At 47.0% G+C, this 20,020-nt stretch overlaps 1 protein-coding gene and 1 pseudogene across 15 annotated transcripts in view; one reads left to right on the top strand and one right to left on the bottom strand.

Annotated features, from left to right (window-relative positions):
* AGAP1 (ArfGAP with GTPase domain, ankyrin repeat and PH domain 1) overlaps window positions 1–20,020 on the bottom strand; it is a 635,310-nt gene that overhangs the window by 234,090 nt on the left and 381,200 nt on the right. For all 15 annotated transcript variants that reach the window (XR_008523125.2, XR_008523124.2, XM_054550021.2 and 12 more), the window contains one exon: window positions 10,409–10,513. Coding sequence is in view for 13 of the 15 variants with exons in the window: in XM_054550021.2 (XP_054405996.1) it covers window positions 10,409–10,513 (105 nt within the window). In the remaining 2 variants the exon portion in view is untranslated. The remainder of the gene's footprint in view (window positions 1–10,408; window positions 10,514–20,020) is intronic.
* Window positions 11,491–11,623, top strand: LOC112132285 (thymosin beta-10-like; annotated as a pseudogene).

Raw genomic sequence — 20,020 nt, 5'->3', positions numbered from 1 at the left:
TGATGGACATGGCACACCCACACCACAGACAAGCCACACCCACGCCACAGACACGGCGCTGCCTTATGATGAACACGGCACCACCACACCACAGACATGGTGCTCCCTTATGATGGACACGGCACACCCACACCACAGACAAGCCACACCCACGCCACAGACACGGCGCTCCCTTATGATGGACACGGCACACCCGCACCACAGACACGCCACACCCACGCCACAGACACAGCGCTCCCTTATGATGAACACGGCACAACCACACCACAGACACGGTGCTCCCTTATGATGGACATGGCACACCCACACCACAGACAAGCCACACCCACGCCACAGACACAGCGCTCCCTTATGATGAACACGGCACAACCACACCACAGACACGGCGCTCCCTTATGATGGACACGGCACACCCACACCACAGACAAGCCACACCCACGCCACAGACACAGCGCTCCCTTATGATGGACACGGCACACTCGCGCCACAGACACGCCACACCCATGCCACAGACACGGCGCTTCCTTATGATGGACACAGCACACTCGCGCCACAGACATGCCACACCCACGATGCTTCCTTATGGACACGGCACACCCGCGCCACAGACATGCCACACCCACGCCAAAGACACAGCGCTCCCTTATGATGGACACGGCACACCATGCCACAGACATGGCGCACCCTTATGAGGGACATGGTGCACCCGCACCACAGACACGCCACACCCATGCCAAAGACACAGCGCTCCCTTATGATGGACACGGCACACCTGTGCCACAGACAGGCCACATCCGCGACAAAGACACAGTGTTCCCTTATGATGGACATGGCGCACGCTTATGATGGACACGGCACACCCGCACCACAGACACAGCACATGAAAGGCCAAAGGACAGCTCCAGGCACCTTGGCTTATGACCAAGAAAGCAAGATGAAATAATTTTTGATCTTAAGATGAATCACGCCTTCTGCAGCAGCGTGCCACAGACTTGACATGTCTGACTACACTCTTCTCAGTAAGAAAGGGAGGTCTGTCTTTTTGGACATCCCAGCTTCACATCTGAAAATCTGGCCTTCACATTTGTCAATCTAGTAGCCTGCACAGGAGTTATTCTGACTGTTTCAATGTTCTGGGGAAACCAGTGAAAAGTTTCTCTGAGCGTAAATGAATATTCACCACCTCAAGAAGTTTGAGGTCTACCCTAGCAGACCGTGAAGGTGGGTGAAGAGACGGATCACAGATTCTTAGTGAATCTTCAATCCTCAAGTAAAATGTTGCAGTCCTATGTGAGGAATTCGTGTATTTACAAAGGCAATTACAGGCACTGAGCACAGCCATGAGCTGCTATTCTCATAGCATAGGTATCTTTTTTTTTTTTTCCTTGAATGATTTGAGGAAAATACCTACTTAGGAATCATCACAGATCTTTTTGTTGTCTTTACATCAGTAAAGAGTGGGTCTTCTGTCTGATTTTGAAACTAGAAACTTTCTGAAATCTGCATTCTGATGATAATTTTAGAGAGTCCAAGTTTGGCTGCCCTGGCTTTGAAAGAACAAAACCAAACCTCGACGACACACAGAATCAAAGGGTTTATGTGTTGCAGGAGAGTCCAAGCCACTCAGTTAGAAATTAACCTGCCTAGTAATGAAAAGAAGGAAAGTTCTTTAACAATTTTAAAGGAGGAAAATTTAAGAAGGAAAATTCCAGTATTGCCGGTCAGGGAGAAATGACACAGCCACAGCTGTTTTAATCTGGGCACATGCAGAATGGAAAGGAATCTAAGAAGGACTTTTTTTTTTTTGAGATGGGAGTCTCACTCTGTTGCCGAGGCTGGAGTGCAGCGGCACCACGTCGGCTCACTGCAACCTCCATCTCCTGGGTTCAAGCAATTCTCCTGCCTCAGCCTCCCAAGTAGCTGGGATTACAGGCACCCACCACCACACCCGGCGAGTTTTTATATTTTTAGTAGAGATGGGGTTTCACCATATTGGCCAGGCTGGTCTCGAACTCCTGACCTCAGGTGATCCATCCACCTCAGCCTCCCAAAGTGCTGGGATTACAGGTGTGAGCCACCACGCCCGGCCAGAAGGAGGTTTTTTTAAAAGTCTGAGCCGTTCATGCACATCTGCCAGGTATGGCCCGGAGGGGAGGAGTTTCACAGCTGCCAAACGACCTCTTGAGGAAGCCCAGAGAGCCAGGACCGGAACGCAGGTGAGCTTTCCTGGACAGAGGCACCGTGAAGTCCTTGGCTTGACCGTGAGGACACTGAGCTCATCCTTCCAGGTCCACTTAGGAATCCCACTGCACACATCTTTGTCAGCAGGAATTGCAGCCTTGCACTCGACGGCCGTGCTTTCGACATGGAAGATGAATAGGTGGCCACGCTGAACTGTGAAGCCCTGAGGTCCAAGTTCTTTCTCATTATGCCTCCATTTTTCTATCAAGGTGCTCCCTAAGGCTCACATTTAAGTCCACAGAAAGGGACTCTCAGGGTCTTAGAACAGGCTGCCCTCGATCCACCTCAACTGTGATCCAGCAAAGTGTCTGAAAACCACGAGACACTCATATATATTTCCCCCAAGAAAGTTAAGCAATTAGGGCTTTTTAAAGGTCTTGGAGACATACAATTTTTCAAAGATACAAAAATGTAGACCGCGGAGCAGCAGCATCAGCCAGCGTGCTTGCTTTGACCGTGTCAGTCTTATTTAAATGTTTGGGGTTATCATTGCAAAATGCCAAGTGGAGATAAAGGAGCTGTTAGGGTGGTCAGTCCTGCAGCAAGTGCGGCCAGGTCCCAGATTGCCTGGGACTTCCCTGATGTTAGCTATGAAAGTCCTGCACCCTGGGAACCCCTCAGTCCTGCAGAAAACCAGGGCAGTCGGCCACTCCATTAAGGCAGTTTCATTCATTATTTGGTTGAGCTTTCTATCTGTTATCTCAACTGGGTTTTGGTTTCATTTAATAATAGCATCTTGAGAAAGAAAGATGAATTAACTGAGGTTTTTTTTTTTTTTTTTTGAGCCTCAGTTTTAGTCTTATACCCAGTAGCTTCAACTTCAGGACAGCGTTTTCCTTAGAAATCCAACTAACTCCATTAGCTTGGGTTTGCTGAGAGTTTTTCGTGAAAGTTTTAGAGCTCACGCTCTTTAGAGTCTGAAGTGACCTAGAAGACAATGTCATCAAACTTCCTACCCACTGAAAGAATTCGTTCTCCACGTTTCTAAAATGGACACCTTCCAGCCAGTTTCCCAACGTCTACCACCTTCAAACGCACCCATAGAACGGATGTAGCCTGAGCGTCTGCAGCAGGGCTCCTCTGTGTGATCTGAAAGCTATGCAGGTGCGCTCCAGCTCCTGGACAGGCTGGGCAGCCCCTGCCCACTGTCAACTGGTGGCTGAACATACTCTGTGAGGGAAGCAATGATGTGGACACTGTAGGTTCATTCACCCCTCTCCACTCTGGCGCTGTCCTTGTTATCCCGCCCCACCACTGGCCTTTAGGAATAACCACAGCTGGGCACAGTGGCTCACACCTATAATCCCAGCACTTTGGGAGGCTGAGGCGGGTGGATCACTTGAGGTCAGGAGTTTGAGACCAGCTTGGGCAACATGGTGAAATCCCATCTCTACTAAAACAAAAAATTAGCCAGGCGTGGTGGTGCATGCCTGTAATCCCAGCTACTTGGGAGGCTGAGGCAGGAGAATCACTTGAACCCAGAGGTTGCAGTGAGCTGAGATTGTGCCACTGTACTCCAGCCTGGGGGACAGAGTAACACTCTGTCTAAAAAAAAAAAAGGGAATAACTACAGTGGAAATCTACCATCACTTCCTCCTGTGCTCATACCTCCTCCTCTCAACCTACACAGCATGGAAGTGCAGGGACCCCATCATCCTGAGCCAGCCAATGCTAACACCTCCTAAGCCTTTGGGGAAGAGCTGAAGGAGGCTGGGAGATGTGGCTGTGGGTGATGGCTGGGGTCAAGACTTCATAGAACCCAAGCTGAGCAGATCTGGGGACTGGAGGTATCACTGGCATAAACTTTCAGGGAGCTTTCTTAGTCTGAGTTGGCTCAATGTTTTGCTTCTTTTCCCCTCTGATTTCCAGGGAAATTATCACACCCTATGACCTGGCTATTCCATAAGCAATTCTATTCCACTGCTTAGAAACAGAGGTTCTCTCCTAAGAAAAAGGTTTGAGGTTTTCAACTACAGGAAACAGACCTGGGGAAAAAGGTTTCCCTCCACATCTTCCATCTGTGGTGTAGGAAGGGTATGAAGATTTAGCTTATGTCCTAAGTAAAGGACAGAGTGAGGTTGAGCTGCGTGTCAAAGGAAATAGGGATTGCCAGTCTCCTAACAATCTTTGTAAGGACTGAGCTTGGGGCTCAGGGCAAAAAAAAAAAAAAAAGAGAGAAAGACACTTTTGGGGGATGACGAGAAAGGAAAGAGAAATCCAAAGCAATTAAGTGGGAAGGAAAGTGACATCCCAGGGCCACCGCCCAGCTGAAATCCCTTGTCATGATCTTCTGCACGTAGAAAGCTGCCCCAGTTCTGAGGGAGACACGCAGTCCCTGGGGATCAGTATTCGTGAGGTTCCCAGGCAGCCGACCCATTCTATGTACATTTTCAGCCTCACGCCAGCCCCACGGTGTCCTGCAATGTCAGATGCCCCCAGTTTCATGACTGGCTGCTTTGTTCTGAAGCCACAGTTTCAAAGAGCAGGTCATCCTGCTGGGATTCCCCGAGCTTGGTGCACAGCACGGCCACATACCGACCGCTTGTTTGGCCAAGAGCTGGGTTTATTTTCAAACACACCGATGTGTGGAAAACATCTGTCTGGGACTGATACTTGAAGTTCGTGTCCAAAGGTGATCGATCTTTCACACAAACACTTCCATGGACACTTGTGAATAAGCATACCATGTTCAGATACCTCAGGAATCGAACTGACCTCTTCAGGGAGATCTTTTTCTAAGGGCATCTAATGAAGACATTGAAAAACCCTCACCCAGAGTTTTTGGCAAGGTTGGGAAATGGTCAGTCTCCTGCTTCCACAGTGTGCGAAGGAACTGAAAGCCAGAGCTCTCCACTGCTGGGGTGTCTTTCCCAAACAAAGGTATGAGGATGCTGGCACTGCTGGGAGCCCGCAGGAGCTGAGGTGGCCACAGGGAAGGCTGGGTGGCCGCTCTACCTGACAGCAACAAATGCTGTACCTGCCTCTAACAACTCTTTTTTTTTTTTTTTTTTTTTAAAAGACAGGGTCTTGCATGGTCAACCAAGCTGGAGTGCAGCGGCATGATCATAGCTCACTGTGAAGCCCTGACCTCCTGGTTCAAGTGATCCTCCTGCCTCAGCCTCCTGAGTAGCTGGGACCACAGGTGTGCTCCACCACGCCTGGCTCATTTTTTTATTTGTTGTAGAGATGGGGTCTCTCCATGTTGCCCAGGCTGGTCTATCAACGCGGCCTCTGCTTACCCATCTTGTCTAGGGAGGACTGGTTGGGGAGCTCGCCTGGGAATTTAATTTGGTTGACTAATGCAGGAGCTGTGTGGAGCAGCCCTAGGAGGGGAGTCGAGCCTTCTAGACCCTCCTATCCCACACAGGCAATCCTCTGACATCGGCCACTACGCCTGAGCATCCCTGTGTCACAAAGGGAGAAAGACAAGGGTGGTAAAGACCCTCAATTCCACCTTCTGGGTTTGATCCTAAAGAACAAATAATCCTGAGATCCTCTTGAACTACCCCCCTCCCCCGCCCCCTGCCCATAACCACATTGGCCTATTCCATTTAAACTTGACTCAGTTGTTTACTCTTGCTCCAACGTTCCTTGTGTGCAAGACCCTCTCCCCAGCTCCCTGAATTTAACATGATAAGCAAATGGAAAGAGGCGGCTGGTGGCACCACGGTGCAGCCTCACAGGGACTGTGAGCAGCACACACGTGGACAGAAAATAAATGTCTGTGCTGGAAGGGAGAGGGCCTCACCACCACGGGCAAGCGTTGGCGTTGATGCGCTGCTGCACGGCCCTACCTCATCTCTGTCTGAATCTTCCACGTTTAATACAACTGCAAGCCTGGCGCTCTCAAGTCAGCACCCCATAATAAAAGTATTAGCTGATTAGAATCCCGTCTCCCCAAAACCATGTTAATTTCCTTTTTAGTCCACTAATTACCTGGGCTTCTTAAGTTAGTGGTATATACCAGGAATTGGTACAGCAACCTCACTATTGATACCCGCTTACACCTTTGTAGAAAACTCTAAAAATATCGGATGGTTTGGCCGGGATTTTTTTCCTGGGCTCTGTGGAAAAGAACGGGCTGTAGGCTATGCTATATGAGCTCAATGCAGGCCACTGCTCTGGGGGCTCTTGCGTTGGAACCTGGGCCCCATCTGCCTTTGAGAGAAAAGGTGGATGAGAATAGTGTTCTCAGAAACCAGATAACATTTTCCTCTAGTGTAAAAGAGGGAGTTATTCTGGTCCACTGACAGGTTAACATCTACTTTTAATGACTTGATATAGGTCTACAGAGGCTGGACATGGGCCCGAATCCCAGAGGAGAGAAAAGGAGGCAGGTTCCCATGTTCAGACGATAGGGTGTTAACCAGGGAGAGGCCCCACTTCACACCGTGGTCAGTAATAGAGTTAGGAGCAACAATAATGACTCTGAAATCCAAACACCAGCAATCCTGGCAGCTTTCCCAACACTTGACCACTTATGCCACCACTGCATGTGGCCAATGACTCTCAGTGGTCCTTCTGCCGTAATAGGTCCTGGAGATAACCAAGGATGTGGGTGTCACAGCGTGGTCCATGTTTAACTGAGATCATCTGGTTCTATGATCTTTTGAAATTTTCCAGACTGAGATAACTGGGTCACTCTCACGGTGTAGAATTTTGAGACTTGAACTAGCAACACATTTGCACATTCTGAAGTTTCTTATGAAGGAAAATCTGGATTCGGCTCATGGATGTCCCGTTGAATGCCTCTTCCCATTTTGAACCAAGACCACCAGACTAACTCAGCTGGTGTGGGTCAGCACTTCCCCTAACAACTCCCAACGGAACGGACTCGTATGCACCTGTCAGAGAATACATTTGGAAGTCACGGCCTCTCCACACTTTTATCCAATGCTTGGCTGTGAAAATGAAACCCATGAAGGATTACATGGAAGGTCATACCATCTCTTCAGGCTCTAGTGATTCAAATCCATTCCTGGATTAAGCCCCTCCCCTAGGGAACTATGTACCTGCATCAAAAATTTTAGTTCCAAGGAGACTGGCATTAACAGGATTGCATTTGAAAATGACATTGGCTCTTGCTTGCTATACAATTATACAACAAAGCCCCACTGCGCCCCTCTTCTGTACTCCAGTAAGATTCATGCATACTTATGAATGAAGGAGAAAGGATAGAATTGGCAAACACTGAGGGACATCACAAAAAAAGCCTGTGGATAGGAGAATTTTTGAAGAACTGGTTGTGATTATATACTCAAGAGATTGGATGAAAAGCAAACAGGCTTTAGGCCTCCTAAGGGAATCTTCTGATACATATCGTTGTTACCATATCTGCCACTTGGCAAGAAGAAGCAAACATCCCTTCAACTGAGCCTGGGCTCAGCAGTGAGCATATGTTGACTGGAAATGTATCATCCATCAGCTCCCACTTTTTACTGGTCAGTGAGTCTTACCAAGAATGATATTTTGATTGCACTTCTGTAACTTACATAAAGCAACTGGTTCAATAGTTAGATCAGCAACAGGGCAGCCCGGCCACTGCTGATGGAACAACTTTGCAGAGAGAACCTAGGGAAGACCCGGTGCCTTGCTGTTGTTCTGATGGATGGAAGCTGGGTGTGGAGAGGGCTGCAGAACTGGAGACCTACATGGGGTAGTCCTGGAGAGATGCCAACGTGGTCCCAGGTGGGCGTCATGGAATAGGTATTACATCTCTCTGATCTGAAGGCCCCCTGGAGAACCAGTCTGACTATATTCCAAAACTAAACTAGCAGGACACTGAACACAAAGGAATTTCCTTACTACAATAAAGAATATCTATGTAAGAACCTATCTGTATCTGCATCTCGAATCCCACTGAACAGTAACGCATGGGAGGTGCTCTCAGTAACAACAGAAACCAGTGAGAGATGCTGACTGAAGACCTGCTTTGCTGCGTGGTTCTGAAAGGTGTAGCTACACTAAAAGACAAGGAGACAAGGGCAACTCACGCCAGCAAGTGAACTCAGCATCAAGGTTACCATGTGCTACCTATCGTATCAGGAAAAGCTCTTCTTTCTGAAGGTAAATGTTCTTGAGAGGGCAGAGAAAAGGCTCTCTTATACACTGCCAGATGAGATAAACTGATACAACCTTTCTGGGAATTTGACAAGATACAGCAAAAACCACGAGAGCACACGCAACTCTTCAACGCAGGAAGCCGATTGCTAGGAATGTATCCTAGGCAAATGGACAAGGGGACAGAGAGATAAACAGAGGAACGTTGATTAGAGTTCTTTATGACAGTGAAAAAACTGAAAGTAAATTTATTTGCCAAGGTTCATTTTTCAGATACCGTGGGATCAATGAAGGCACATCCACACAGTGGAATATTATATAATCATTAAAAATGGTGGTGTACAAGTATATTTCTTGACATGAAAATATCTACCATGAGTGAGGAAGGCAGGCTGTGGGCAGTGTATACACAGTGACCATATGCTTGTGGAAGGAAAAGGGAAATATACATAGAAACAGCCAGGAGTATGCACCCTAAAATGTGAAGTCAGGTTCCCTAGGTGTTATTTTAGGAATGATATTAATTTTCTTCAATATGCTATTTCTAACTTCTCATCAATAACTGTGCCATTTTACAAAGCATTTCAAAATTTTAAAAATTAATAGCTTGGCTGGGTGTCATGGCTCATGACTGTAATCCTAGCACATTGGGAAGGCGAGGTTAGGCAGATTGCTTGAGGCCAGGAATTCAAAACTAGCCTGGGCAACAGAGGGAGACCCAATCTCTATCAAAAAATACAAAAAATACTGCTGCTGCTGCTGCTGCTACTGCGACTATTACTACTAGCCGGACACAGTGATATAAAGTTGCCCTTTATATCTGTGGATTCTGAATGTGCAGATTCAACCAACTATGGATTAAAAATATTCAAAAGAAGGCCAGGCGCGGTGGCTCAAACCTGTAATCCCAGCATTTTGGGAGGCCGAGGCAGGCAGATTTCTTGAGGTCAGGAGTTCGAGACCAGCCTGGCCAACATGGTGAAACCACGTCTCTACTAAAAATACAAAAAAATTTAGCTGGGCGTGGTGGCAGGCACCTGTAATTCCAGCTATTTGTGAGGCCGAGGCAGGAGAATTGTCTGAACCCAGGAGGCAGAGGTTGCAGTGAGCCAGGATCGCGCCGCTGCACTCCAGCCTGGGAGACAGAGCGAGACTTCTCTCAAAAAAAAAAAAAAAAGTGAAAAATAACCTAATACAACAGTGAAAAATTATACAAATAAAAAACAACAGTATAGCAACTATTTATAGAGAATTTACATTCTATTACATATTGTAAGTAATCTAGAGATGACTTAAAAGTATAGAGGACGATATGCTCAGGTTATATGCAGATACTATGCCATTTAACATAAGGGATCCCAGAATCCATCCCCCATAGATACTGAGGGACAATGGAATAGAAGGACTGACTTTCACCATATATTCTAATCTACACATTTCTCTACATTAAGTAGGAGTTATGGAATGTGTTGCTATGAAACTAGAACACCCCAACTTTAAATTTTATCAAGCGTAGAATGTCTGCATTTCTTCCCCAAGAATAAAGTTAATTTTGTTTATAAATCTATCTTATATACCACCGATATAACAAACTTACATATAACACAAACTTACATATAACACAAAGAGGAAAGTTTCTTTTGCCTAATGCACTGGAATGTGTTATCTGACAATAAAAGCTGAGTCATGAATTGCATTTGACTTCTGATTTTTGTTCACAGCTTTTCAAAGCTAAATCCTGGGTTCAAATGTAATTGTTTCCTTCATTCTCGATTTTCAGATAGATCACTCTTCTCTCCTTTCTCTTTTCTTCTTGCCCTGTCTTTTTACTCTCATCTAAAATTTTACTTCATCTGTGCCTTTTATTGTAATTCTTTGTAGAATTGGAAAGCCACAGATTGACTGGCAGGGAGGGGAAGAGAGAGAAAGACATATGGTCTAGTGGAGTGTGAGGGACAGTGTTATTTATCTCACAGTTGAACAGGAGACCAAATACGACTTTCACTTCAAACAGAGACCAGAGGCTGGGCTGCTGGTAGGTTCCCCTTCCCCACAGTGTTTAGTTGAGGTCTGCAGCTGTTAATTGCTCCGAGGGGGCTATACTCACATGTAAACTGGGATGATAGGTCAGCACGCCATTGTCACACAGGGTGACATATTTCTTTTTCCACTCTTTATTCAACGATTTGCCACTTCGCTTCAACAGCATGCCCTACAAGGGAAAAAGAGCCAAACAGAAAGTCTAACGTAAATAACAAAAAGAAAAGGCAGATACACAGGCAACATATACATTCAAAACACTCCTGTGTGTGGGCAGAACTTCACTCTGTGATACTGGCGAATGCTAAAAGATGTGCCATTAGTTCAACAAATATGACACAAACACATTGAGATGTGCTACACTAGATCTTTTGGATAATTAACTGCTAAACACACAGGAAACACCTAAAGGTACAATGTTTTAAAGAAAGAAACCCCAGGCTGGGCACGGTGTAAGGATCGTTTGAGACCAGGAGTTCGAGACCAGCCTGGGGAAGATGCTGACACCCCCATCTCTAAAAAATAAAAAAATAAATAAATAAAATTAGCTGGGCACGGTGGTGTGCTTGTGTAATCCCAGTTACGTGGGGGGTTGAGGTGGGAGGATCTCTTGAGCCCAGGAGGTTGAGGTGGCAGTGAGCTATGATTGTACCACCGTACTCCAGCCTGGGTGACAAAGCGAGTGAAAGAGAGAGAGAGAGGAGAGAGGACAGACAAAGAGAAAAACAAAGAACAAACTAAAAAAACTGCATTAACCGGGCTGGGCATGGTAGCTCACGCCTGTAATCCCAGCACTTTGGGAGGCCGAGGCGGGCAGATCATCTGAGGTCAGGAGTTTGAGACCAGCCTGGCCAACCATGGCCAATATTGGTGAAACCCTGTCTCTACTAAAAATACAAAAATTAGCTGGACGCAGTGGTGGGCACCTATAATCCCAGCTACTCGGGGAGGCTGAGCAGGGGAATTGCTTGAACCCAGGAGGCAGAGGTTGCAGTGAGCTGAGATCCTGCCACTGCACTATAGCCTGGGCTCTAGCGGGAGACTCTGCCAAAAAAAAAAAAAAAACCAAAAAAAAACAACAAAACAACAACAACAACAAAAAACAAACCAGTGGGCTCGGAGCGGGATGACACCGATTGTTTTAAGAAAATGGCAGATAAACCAGACATGGGGGGAATCTCCAGCTTCGACAGGGCCAAGCTGAAGAAAACGGAGACGCAGGAGAAGAACAACCCTGCCAACCAAAGAGACCACTGGGCAGAAGCAGAGTGAAATTTCCTAAGATCCCAGAGGATTTCCTGCCCTCGTCATTCTCAAGACCCCAGTCGTGATGTGGAGGAAGAGCGACCTGCAAGATGGACACGAGCCACAAGCTGCACTGTGAACCTGGGCACTCTGCGCCAATGCCACCGGCCTGTGGTCTCTGAAGGCCCACCCCCATTCAGATTGCCAAATTCTCTAGTTTGCCCCAGGACATTATAGAAAATTATTTCTATGAATAATGAAAATAAAACACACCTCGTAGCCCCCCCCCAAAAAAAAACCACAAAAAAACCCAGAAAAACCAAACACAAAAAAACCACCAAAACAAAACAAAAACCACAAAAAAAAAAACCAGCAGAAAAATCCAAACTGCATTAACTGTATTCTCACCTTATATTTGTAAAGAAGAATTTTTTTACAGTTTCCTTCATTTCAGATTTTTTATTAAAACTAAAATTCCACTGGCAAATTTCAGTAACAGTATTTAATAGATGAATCCCGTGTAATTTACTTTAATTCATTTTTAATGAAATCATATTAGGCCTCCTTGAAAACCACTCAGAATTTGAAACCAACACGTTTTTGAAGTCATGTTTAATCCAGTCTTCTTAAATGGTCGTTGAGAATTTCTTCTTGTTTTAACACCAATTCCCAGCAAGCCTTGCTCCACCTTTACAGGTTTCCCTTTGTTAAGGAAGCTGACGGCCAACACTGAGCTTGGGCAGGCCCCTCACCTTGAGCTGGGGTTCTCTCCTGCTCAGCCTGGGCTCCAGGCCTGTCCAGCTCAGTCCCTTTCAACGGCAGCATTCAGATCGGGAGTCTCTGTCTCTGTCTTCCTCCCTTCTCATCTAACTCTGGTCCATGTTAACCAAGAAAAATGGAAGAATCTCTTTACTTCCTCTTCTCCTACTCTTTTATAAACTTATGTAACCTTAATATAACTGAGAGAGCATAAGACTCAGGCTAGTTAATTCACCTGGACTGAGGCAGAAGGCAAGTTATGAGTTTTGAAATATAAGAAGACACTTTGAGAAAGCCGAGATGCCCCACGAGTCACCTTTGGAACTTTTCCCAGCCTCCATCGACCTCCTAAATTCTGCTATCTTTCAAGAATCACAACATGAGAATGAATTAAGTATTATTATGGGATATAATTGAGTTCAAGTTCCAATTAATTACCAATACTGTGACAATACTGTTTTTTATTTACCAAATCGTAACCACGTTTCACAAACTTAATAAAGTATGAGCCAGCTTGGGGCTCCAATCACCATTAGACATTGTTGCTTAAGGGAAAATATTTGAGTTTGAAACGACTTTGGAAGATGATTTCTTTGCAAGTTCTTATTAACGGAAACGTGGCAAAATGTGGCATACCTTGATTTCTTGGAATCTAGATCGCTATAAACCAAATATGGAACTGAGACCAATCAACCCAATCAAGCCCACAGGAAAATGCTAAGTTGCAAACCAAGACAATAAGGGCTTCCTTGCATGGCAGGAATTAGAGAAGAAGGGCAGTCACCATTAGTGATGCAGTAATAAATAAGCAATAGCTTCAACTCATGAGAGACCCCTCTCCAGTGGGATTCCCGTGGATTTTAAAACTTAGCATAACAAAGCCTCATTCAAGTTCTTTTTTTTTTTTTTTGAGACGCAGTTTCGCTCTGTCGCCCAGGCTGCAGTGCAGTGGCGTGATCTCGGCTCACTGCGAACTCCGCCTCCTGGGTTCAAGTGATTCTCCTGCCTCAGCCTCCACAGTAGCTGGGATTACAGGCAAGTGCCACCATGCCTGGCTAATTTTTTTTTCTTTTTGTATTTTTAGTAGAAACGGGGTTTCCCCATGTTAGCCAGGCTGGTCTCGAACTGCTGACCTCAGGTGATCCACCCGCCTCGCCCTCACTCAAGTTCTACAGTGGGCTCCCATTTTTCTGTCATTCATTTCAGATGGAATTCCAACAATGCCAGGGCCACAGGTCTCTGGTGTCACCAGGAGATTACAGATGCTCCAGGCTTCATTCAGAAAGTTTCATCCCTTCCCACTCAGACAAATGCTGGCCACGGCGCACACCTCCGGGGCTCCATGCGGATGGACTTGCACCACTCTTCTGGCTGGCGTGTGGAGGGTGCTTTCATGAGCAAATCATATCTTCAAAATTGTCCTGCCCCCAGTGAAGGCTACGAGGACTTATTTGTTAAGGAAAAAGGGGGAAACAGTCTAATGGGGAGGCATGTGAAGACATCATTTCATAGCTTTCTGAGGAACTAAATTAGGCTGAATTAAAACTTTAAAAAAAAAAAAAAAAAGGCTGGAGTGCAGTGATGCTATCATAGCTCCTTGTGGCCTTGAACTCTTGGGCTCAAGTGATCCTCCCTCCTTCCTCCTGAGTAGCTTGGGACTATAGTCGTGCGCCAGCCTGTTCAGCTAATTTTTTTATTTCCGTTTTTTGTACAGATAAGGTCTCGCTCTGCCGCCCAGGATGGAGTGCAGTGTACTGATGCATTAAAGCTCACTGCAACCTTGAACTTTCCGGCTCAAGCAATCCTCCCGTCCCAGCCTCCTCCGAGTAGCTAGGACGACACATACACGCCACCACGTCTGTCTAATTTTTTATTTTATTTTTTGTAGAGACAGGGTCTCACCATCTTGCCCAGGCTGGTCTCGAACTCCTGGGCTCAAGCAATCCTCCCGCCTTGGCTTCCCGAAAGTGCTGGGGTAACAGGGGAGTGGGCCACCATGCCCCCGCTTAGGTCTTTAGAAAGTGCTGGATGACAAGGAGTGAGCCACTGCGCCCGGCCTACGCTGATTTTCTTTTGATCCTAGGAAAACTCTCAATAAACTTAAGAGCTTATTAAATAAGTAAACTTAACTTAAACTCTATGTCTTGCCAGGGAGGATAATCTTGGATTCTAGGCACTATTCAAATGCTGCGTAAGTGGCGGGACTACAGAATACCCTGGCCTCTTAGGAGTCATATTTCTGCCTTCCAGCTTCAGCCCCAGTTGGGTTTATTATCTGGCCCCCCCAAGAATTGCTGTGGCGACCAAGAGCCATTTGGCTGCCCCGCTTGCCACGTCATGGCTGTGGTCCAGCTGGGCTGGGGCAGGTGCACTTTTCTTTCAGTGGCCAGAGCACTACCCCACGCTCAGCCCGGCTGTGCAGTCGTGTCCCCCGCTCCCCAAAGGAACAGGTCAGGGGCAGCGAAGTTATGGAAGTCATGGCTCCCTGAAAGCCAGGACTGAGTTACACAGGGGAAGTGTCTTGTTAGCTAATGGAATGTGGCAGGGCCAGCTCTCCTGCCATCTTCACTCCTGCCAGGACACTGGGCTGCTGGGCTGCTAAAGTCTCCTGTTCCTACTGATGGGCAGTGACCTGCTCCCCACGCAGAACCTCTGGGTGTCCCAGCCACTGCCCAGCCCAACACTTTTGGTCTTGAACTTCAGCTCTCCCTTCCAAAGCACAAACACCAAGGGGCGGCTGCTCAGGATCCCTCTGGCAGGCACCTCTGTCACCTGAGTCCCTTGTAGGGAGAGAAGTGAGACTTCACGACAACTCGCATTTTATCTTCCTGCTGCACCGCACAGTTTACAGAGGGTACCCCCAATTCCCACTAAAATATAATGTGAGCTCGGAGTGAGAGCAGATGAGCAAACATTTCCCTTAACTGAGAGTGCACACGGCTCCAGAGGAAGCAGTTTCTGTTTGCTAAATCCAGGAACAGCCCAAGAAAGCCTCGACCCTGAGTGTCTTCAAGGAAACAACAGGACAAGAAATCTCAACCCGACTAGCAAATTCCAGGAATGGGGTGCCCAGGGCTGCTGGAAACTAGAGGTCAGATCTGCTTGGCAGGGAGGAGTACTTTAGCCCAGAACATGACAGGGCCACATGCTGCCACCAACAAGCCCCGGGGTTGTGCAACACAGCGACCCTGTAGGGCTGGAGGGCCCCACGTGGCCAGATTTCCTGATTATCAAAGAGAAGGAGAAACACTGGACTTGTGTGTGATGGCTTCTTATGTTAAAATACTGGCCACGGGTATACATTTTTGCATTGAACACAGGTTACACGGAACCTGCTGCAGGCCAGCTGCACGTGCGGGCGGTGTTTGTGACTTCTGGCCAAGAGTCACTGGGGTTGGATGGAGTCCCTCTGCCCTCCTATGGATCTTAGGATCCAGCAGCTGCAGCGCCCATACTCTCCATCTGACACGGGGAGCATGGCCTGAGGGGCAGCAGTGTTCAGAGGCCACACTCTTGGGTTTCCACGGACACTGTGAGCCCTTCTCTCAAATCAGCGGCTGCCCTCAGCCCCACTTCCTGCCTGGCCCTGGAGGTGCCTGAATGTCTGGGCCCTGCCATAGGTGAGAAGGGTGGAGGGAGGAAGGGGTTATCTGATTTGCATTAGGAAAGATTCCCCTGGCTATGACAAATTTTAAGTTGGCAAAAGACGGAAGCGCTTTCCGGCTCAAAGTGTGGCCCACTTTAGACCAGCGGTTGGGTGTACCCAAGAGGGGAGGGATCAATCCAAATGTAACAAGATCCCCAGACGGTCTGAGCAAATTTGAGGTGCAAAGGAAACCTGTCATTTTCTCTGGAACCGTAATTTCTCCAATAGAATTTTTTTATTTTTGAGTGTATTTTAATCACTATCTAAAAAGTGATCCAAAACCACCACTGGATTCCACCACCCGAGTTGGCATCTCTGACTTCCTAGGTCATGAGTGGTGCTAAGGGGGACAGCACTGAGGGAGACGCAACATGTAAATCACTCACTCTGAGAACAAGTCAACCCCCGGGGAAGGCACCGCATGCTGTACACAAAACGATTTCTCAGTATGAAAGCAGGAAAGGAAGAGACTGGGGTCACCACGTGATACAGTCATAAGGCAGCTAACACCAAAGGAGCCTGCACTGCAACCGTCATCCCTAACCCCTGGCACGGATGGCCGTCATTTTGTTTCAGCAAAACATCATCATCCTTAACATTAAATGCACAGTAAATTAATGCTATTAATTTAAATGTTTAATAAATATAACTTTTATATTTATTTAAAAGCTATAAAGACAAGGAGCTGAATCTTAGTTTTCTGCTTGTACCTAACTGCATAATTATTATCAAAACAGTTAAATCATTCATGAGATTTTTGTTCTTTTAAAAGGCTCTGGCCGGGCCTGGTGGCTCACGCCTGTACTTCCAGCACTTTGGGAGGCCAAGGCGGGTGGATCACGAGGTCAGGAGTTTGAGACCAGCCTGACCAAATGGTGAAGCCCCATCTCTAATAAAAATACAAAAATTAGCCGAGCATGGTGGTGCATGCCTGTAATCCCAGCTACTTGGGAGGCTGACGCAGAAGAATTGCTTGAATCCGGGAGGCAGAGGTTGCAGTGAGCCAAGATTGCACCATTGCACTCCAGAATGGGCAACAAGAGTGAAACTCTGTCTCAAAAAAAAAAAAAGGTCCCAAACCACTCAAATGTAGGAAAGACTGGTCTAGAATGGCAGTGATGATTAGGGATGTGCCTGGGGAAAAGAGAGGAGAAGGAAGGCAGGCAAGGAGAATGCAGATGCAAGAAACACGCTGGACGTAAAATCGGGACAAGGTGCTGGGTGAGGTGGGGCGGGGCCAGCACAGACAAACTCAGGCTTTAGTTGTCGTGGCCCAGTGGGGTCATTCACTGAGCCAGAGAGTATAGGAGCTGGTGACCAGAAGGGAAAGGAAGACTTTGGTATCAGCCACACAGCACTGGAGGGCTGGTGTCCCAGGTAGGCAAGGCGGCCAGGCCAGCCATTGAGGTTCCACGTTCAAGGAGGAAGTCTGGGAGACGGAGGGTGGCTGGGGAGGAGCCAGGAGAGACGAAGAAGCCTAGGGGGTGAACATGGTCACACTTAAGGTTTAGCACGCAAGGGCCGGGTTATAATCTGCTTAGCCAACAAAGAATCAGAATCCCATTTTGAAGAATTTATCATCTAAGGGTCAGCAAAATTTTTCCTGAGAATCATTAAAATCATGATGTAATCATTTAATAGGTTGACTAGTTCATTCTCCTTTAAAAATAAATTATTTTAAGTATTTCTAAAAGTACATAAATTGATAGCAAAAAGCATCATGTTCACCTTAGGAAAACAACAGATATGAGTATTTGCAATTTCAAATGAGGAAGCTAGAGAACAATGTAGTAAAAATAGAGAAGACAACGCATACCTCTATTGAAGATGAGAAAATTATCTGCAGGTGAGCCCCTTACAATGGAAACAAGTCATCTAATTACAGCGAGGAGATCCTGGTCATGGGTCTGACATAGAACAACTACTTTTTGAGAAATTAACATTTGTTCCATTATATGGTCAAACTTAACTGTCATTAAATGAATCCATGTTAAATATAAACAAACAATGCATCGAGTTTTTAAAATGAAATAAAAAGACATTTACCAGTTGAATAAAAATTTAGAAGTCCCTAGTGCAATTATAATGTATTTTGGAAGATGTTTTTGTCTGATTAGTCCGGATAATCAGCCATCAAAATCACTGCACGTACTGTCGGGCAGTGGGAAGTATAGACATCTGTGCACAACTAACACAGAAGTCTCCAAGTGGCTCCATGTGTTGGTTTCATGGCGCCCCATAAGCAAATGCAGATGGGAAACAGGAGACCACACAGTCCCGGCAAAGATGGGGAGAGAAGCTCTACTCAACCACAGGCCTGGGCTGCAGGTGGAACCTCAGGAAACGCGCTGGGAATCTTGTGTCCAATCGCAGCCTTCAAAGCACAAGTGTTCCAACACACAGTAAGCATGTGACTCAAAATCGACCTGGCCCTGAGCACAGCCTTGTGGGCATCACAGACCTGTGCTGAGTTCTCAGCCCTGGCAAACATCGAGTGAGGAAGGCTGGTCCCCTGGGAATCAGAACTCTCAGCAGAAAGCACGATGGTGAGACTCGCACCTCAGTGGGCTTTTATCCTAAGATATCAGGAACCCAAAGTGCTTGTTCATCCCAAGCATTTAAAATACCATCGATTTTATTACAATTGTTGTTAGTCCCAGGAATTCTGAAAGGTGAAAACAAACAATGGGAGTTGCTCTCTGGTTGGCAGATACAGAAACAGGAAGGGGCCATGGACCAGTAAGGTTGAAAAGTGACCTCATTTATAAAACAAGGCTGACCTCCTCCTTGCAGTAAGGGCAGATGGGGGAGGTGGGTGACAGGGCTCTCTCCACCCCACGACCCCAGGAATACTCCCCCTGGCCTCCAGGGTTCTTCCCCCAAAACTCAGTCTTCAATCAGTTCTAGTTTCTCTTTTTGCCCACGTTTGGGAGAGCTGTTTCTAGTTTGCTTCCACTTCACAAGAGGTTACCGCTTATCTAATGGAAATGTGGGGCCATGATATTGACAATTTCTCTGATAAGTGTGTATTTTAGTACCAGTTTTTAAACTCATCCTCTGTCTGCCTTGATCCATGAGCATGCACGTGCATGTGCGCGCGTGCACACACACACACACACACACTCATAGTATCTTGGTTCTAGGAGTGATGCTATCTTTGTAATGAGTTCTATACATGAGTGCCTCCTCTTTCATATTCACATGTCCAGCTTCTCTTGAAATTTCCAGAATAGATGAAGGCAAAGCCAGAAACACGACAGAGTCCTGTCCTGACCCCTGGGGACAGGAGCAGCTGATCCAAGTGAGGCCTGCCACAGCATCTTGAGAGCACCCCTGTCCCACCCAAACCTGTCTGCTGTTAGCAACCGAGCCTCTTAGCTCCCTGCAAAGTGCACTTCGGTTGCTCTGCCTAGGTGAAAGCACCCAGAGTGATGGACAGCAACTATAACCACAGCCCTGGCCCCAAGGAGGCATGAGGGCAGCCATGTCTGAGAAGCTGCTGCAGCGCCCCCAGTTAAGCCAACTTCTTTGTACATCACCAGGTAACCTCGGGAGCTCAGCTCAAGAATGTGGTTCTGGGCCGGGCATGATGGCTCACATCTGAAATCCCAGCACTTTGGGAGGCCGAGGCCGGCAGATCACGAGGTCAGGTGATTGAGACCATCCTGGCCAACATGGTGAAACCCCATCTCTACTAAAATGCAAAAAATTAGCCGGGCCTGATGATGTGCACCTGTAGACCCAGCTACTCGGGAGGCTGAGGTAGGGGAATCGTTTGAACCCGGGAGGGAGAGGTTGCAGCGAGCTGAGATCATGCCACTGCACTCCAGCCTGGCGACAGAGCAAGACTCCGTCTCAAAACAAAAACAAAAACAAAACAAAACAAAACAAAAAACAGAATGCAGTTCTGGGCTGGGCACGATGGCTCACGCCTGTGACCCCAGCACTTTAGGAGGCGGAGGCCAGGGGACTGCGTGAGTCCAGGAGTTTGAGACCAGCCTGGGAAACAAGTTGAAACCCCATCTCTAC

This window comes from Pongo abelii, chromosome 11 (genome assembly GCF_028885655.2).
Source record: "Pongo abelii isolate AG06213 chromosome 11, NHGRI_mPonAbe1-v2.0_pri, whole genome shotgun sequence".
Classification (NCBI taxonomy): Eukaryota; Metazoa; Chordata; class Mammalia; order Primates; family Hominidae; genus Pongo; species Pongo abelii.
Note: the sequence above shows the minus strand (reverse complement) of the source record. Positions and strands in the feature narration are given on the sequence as shown.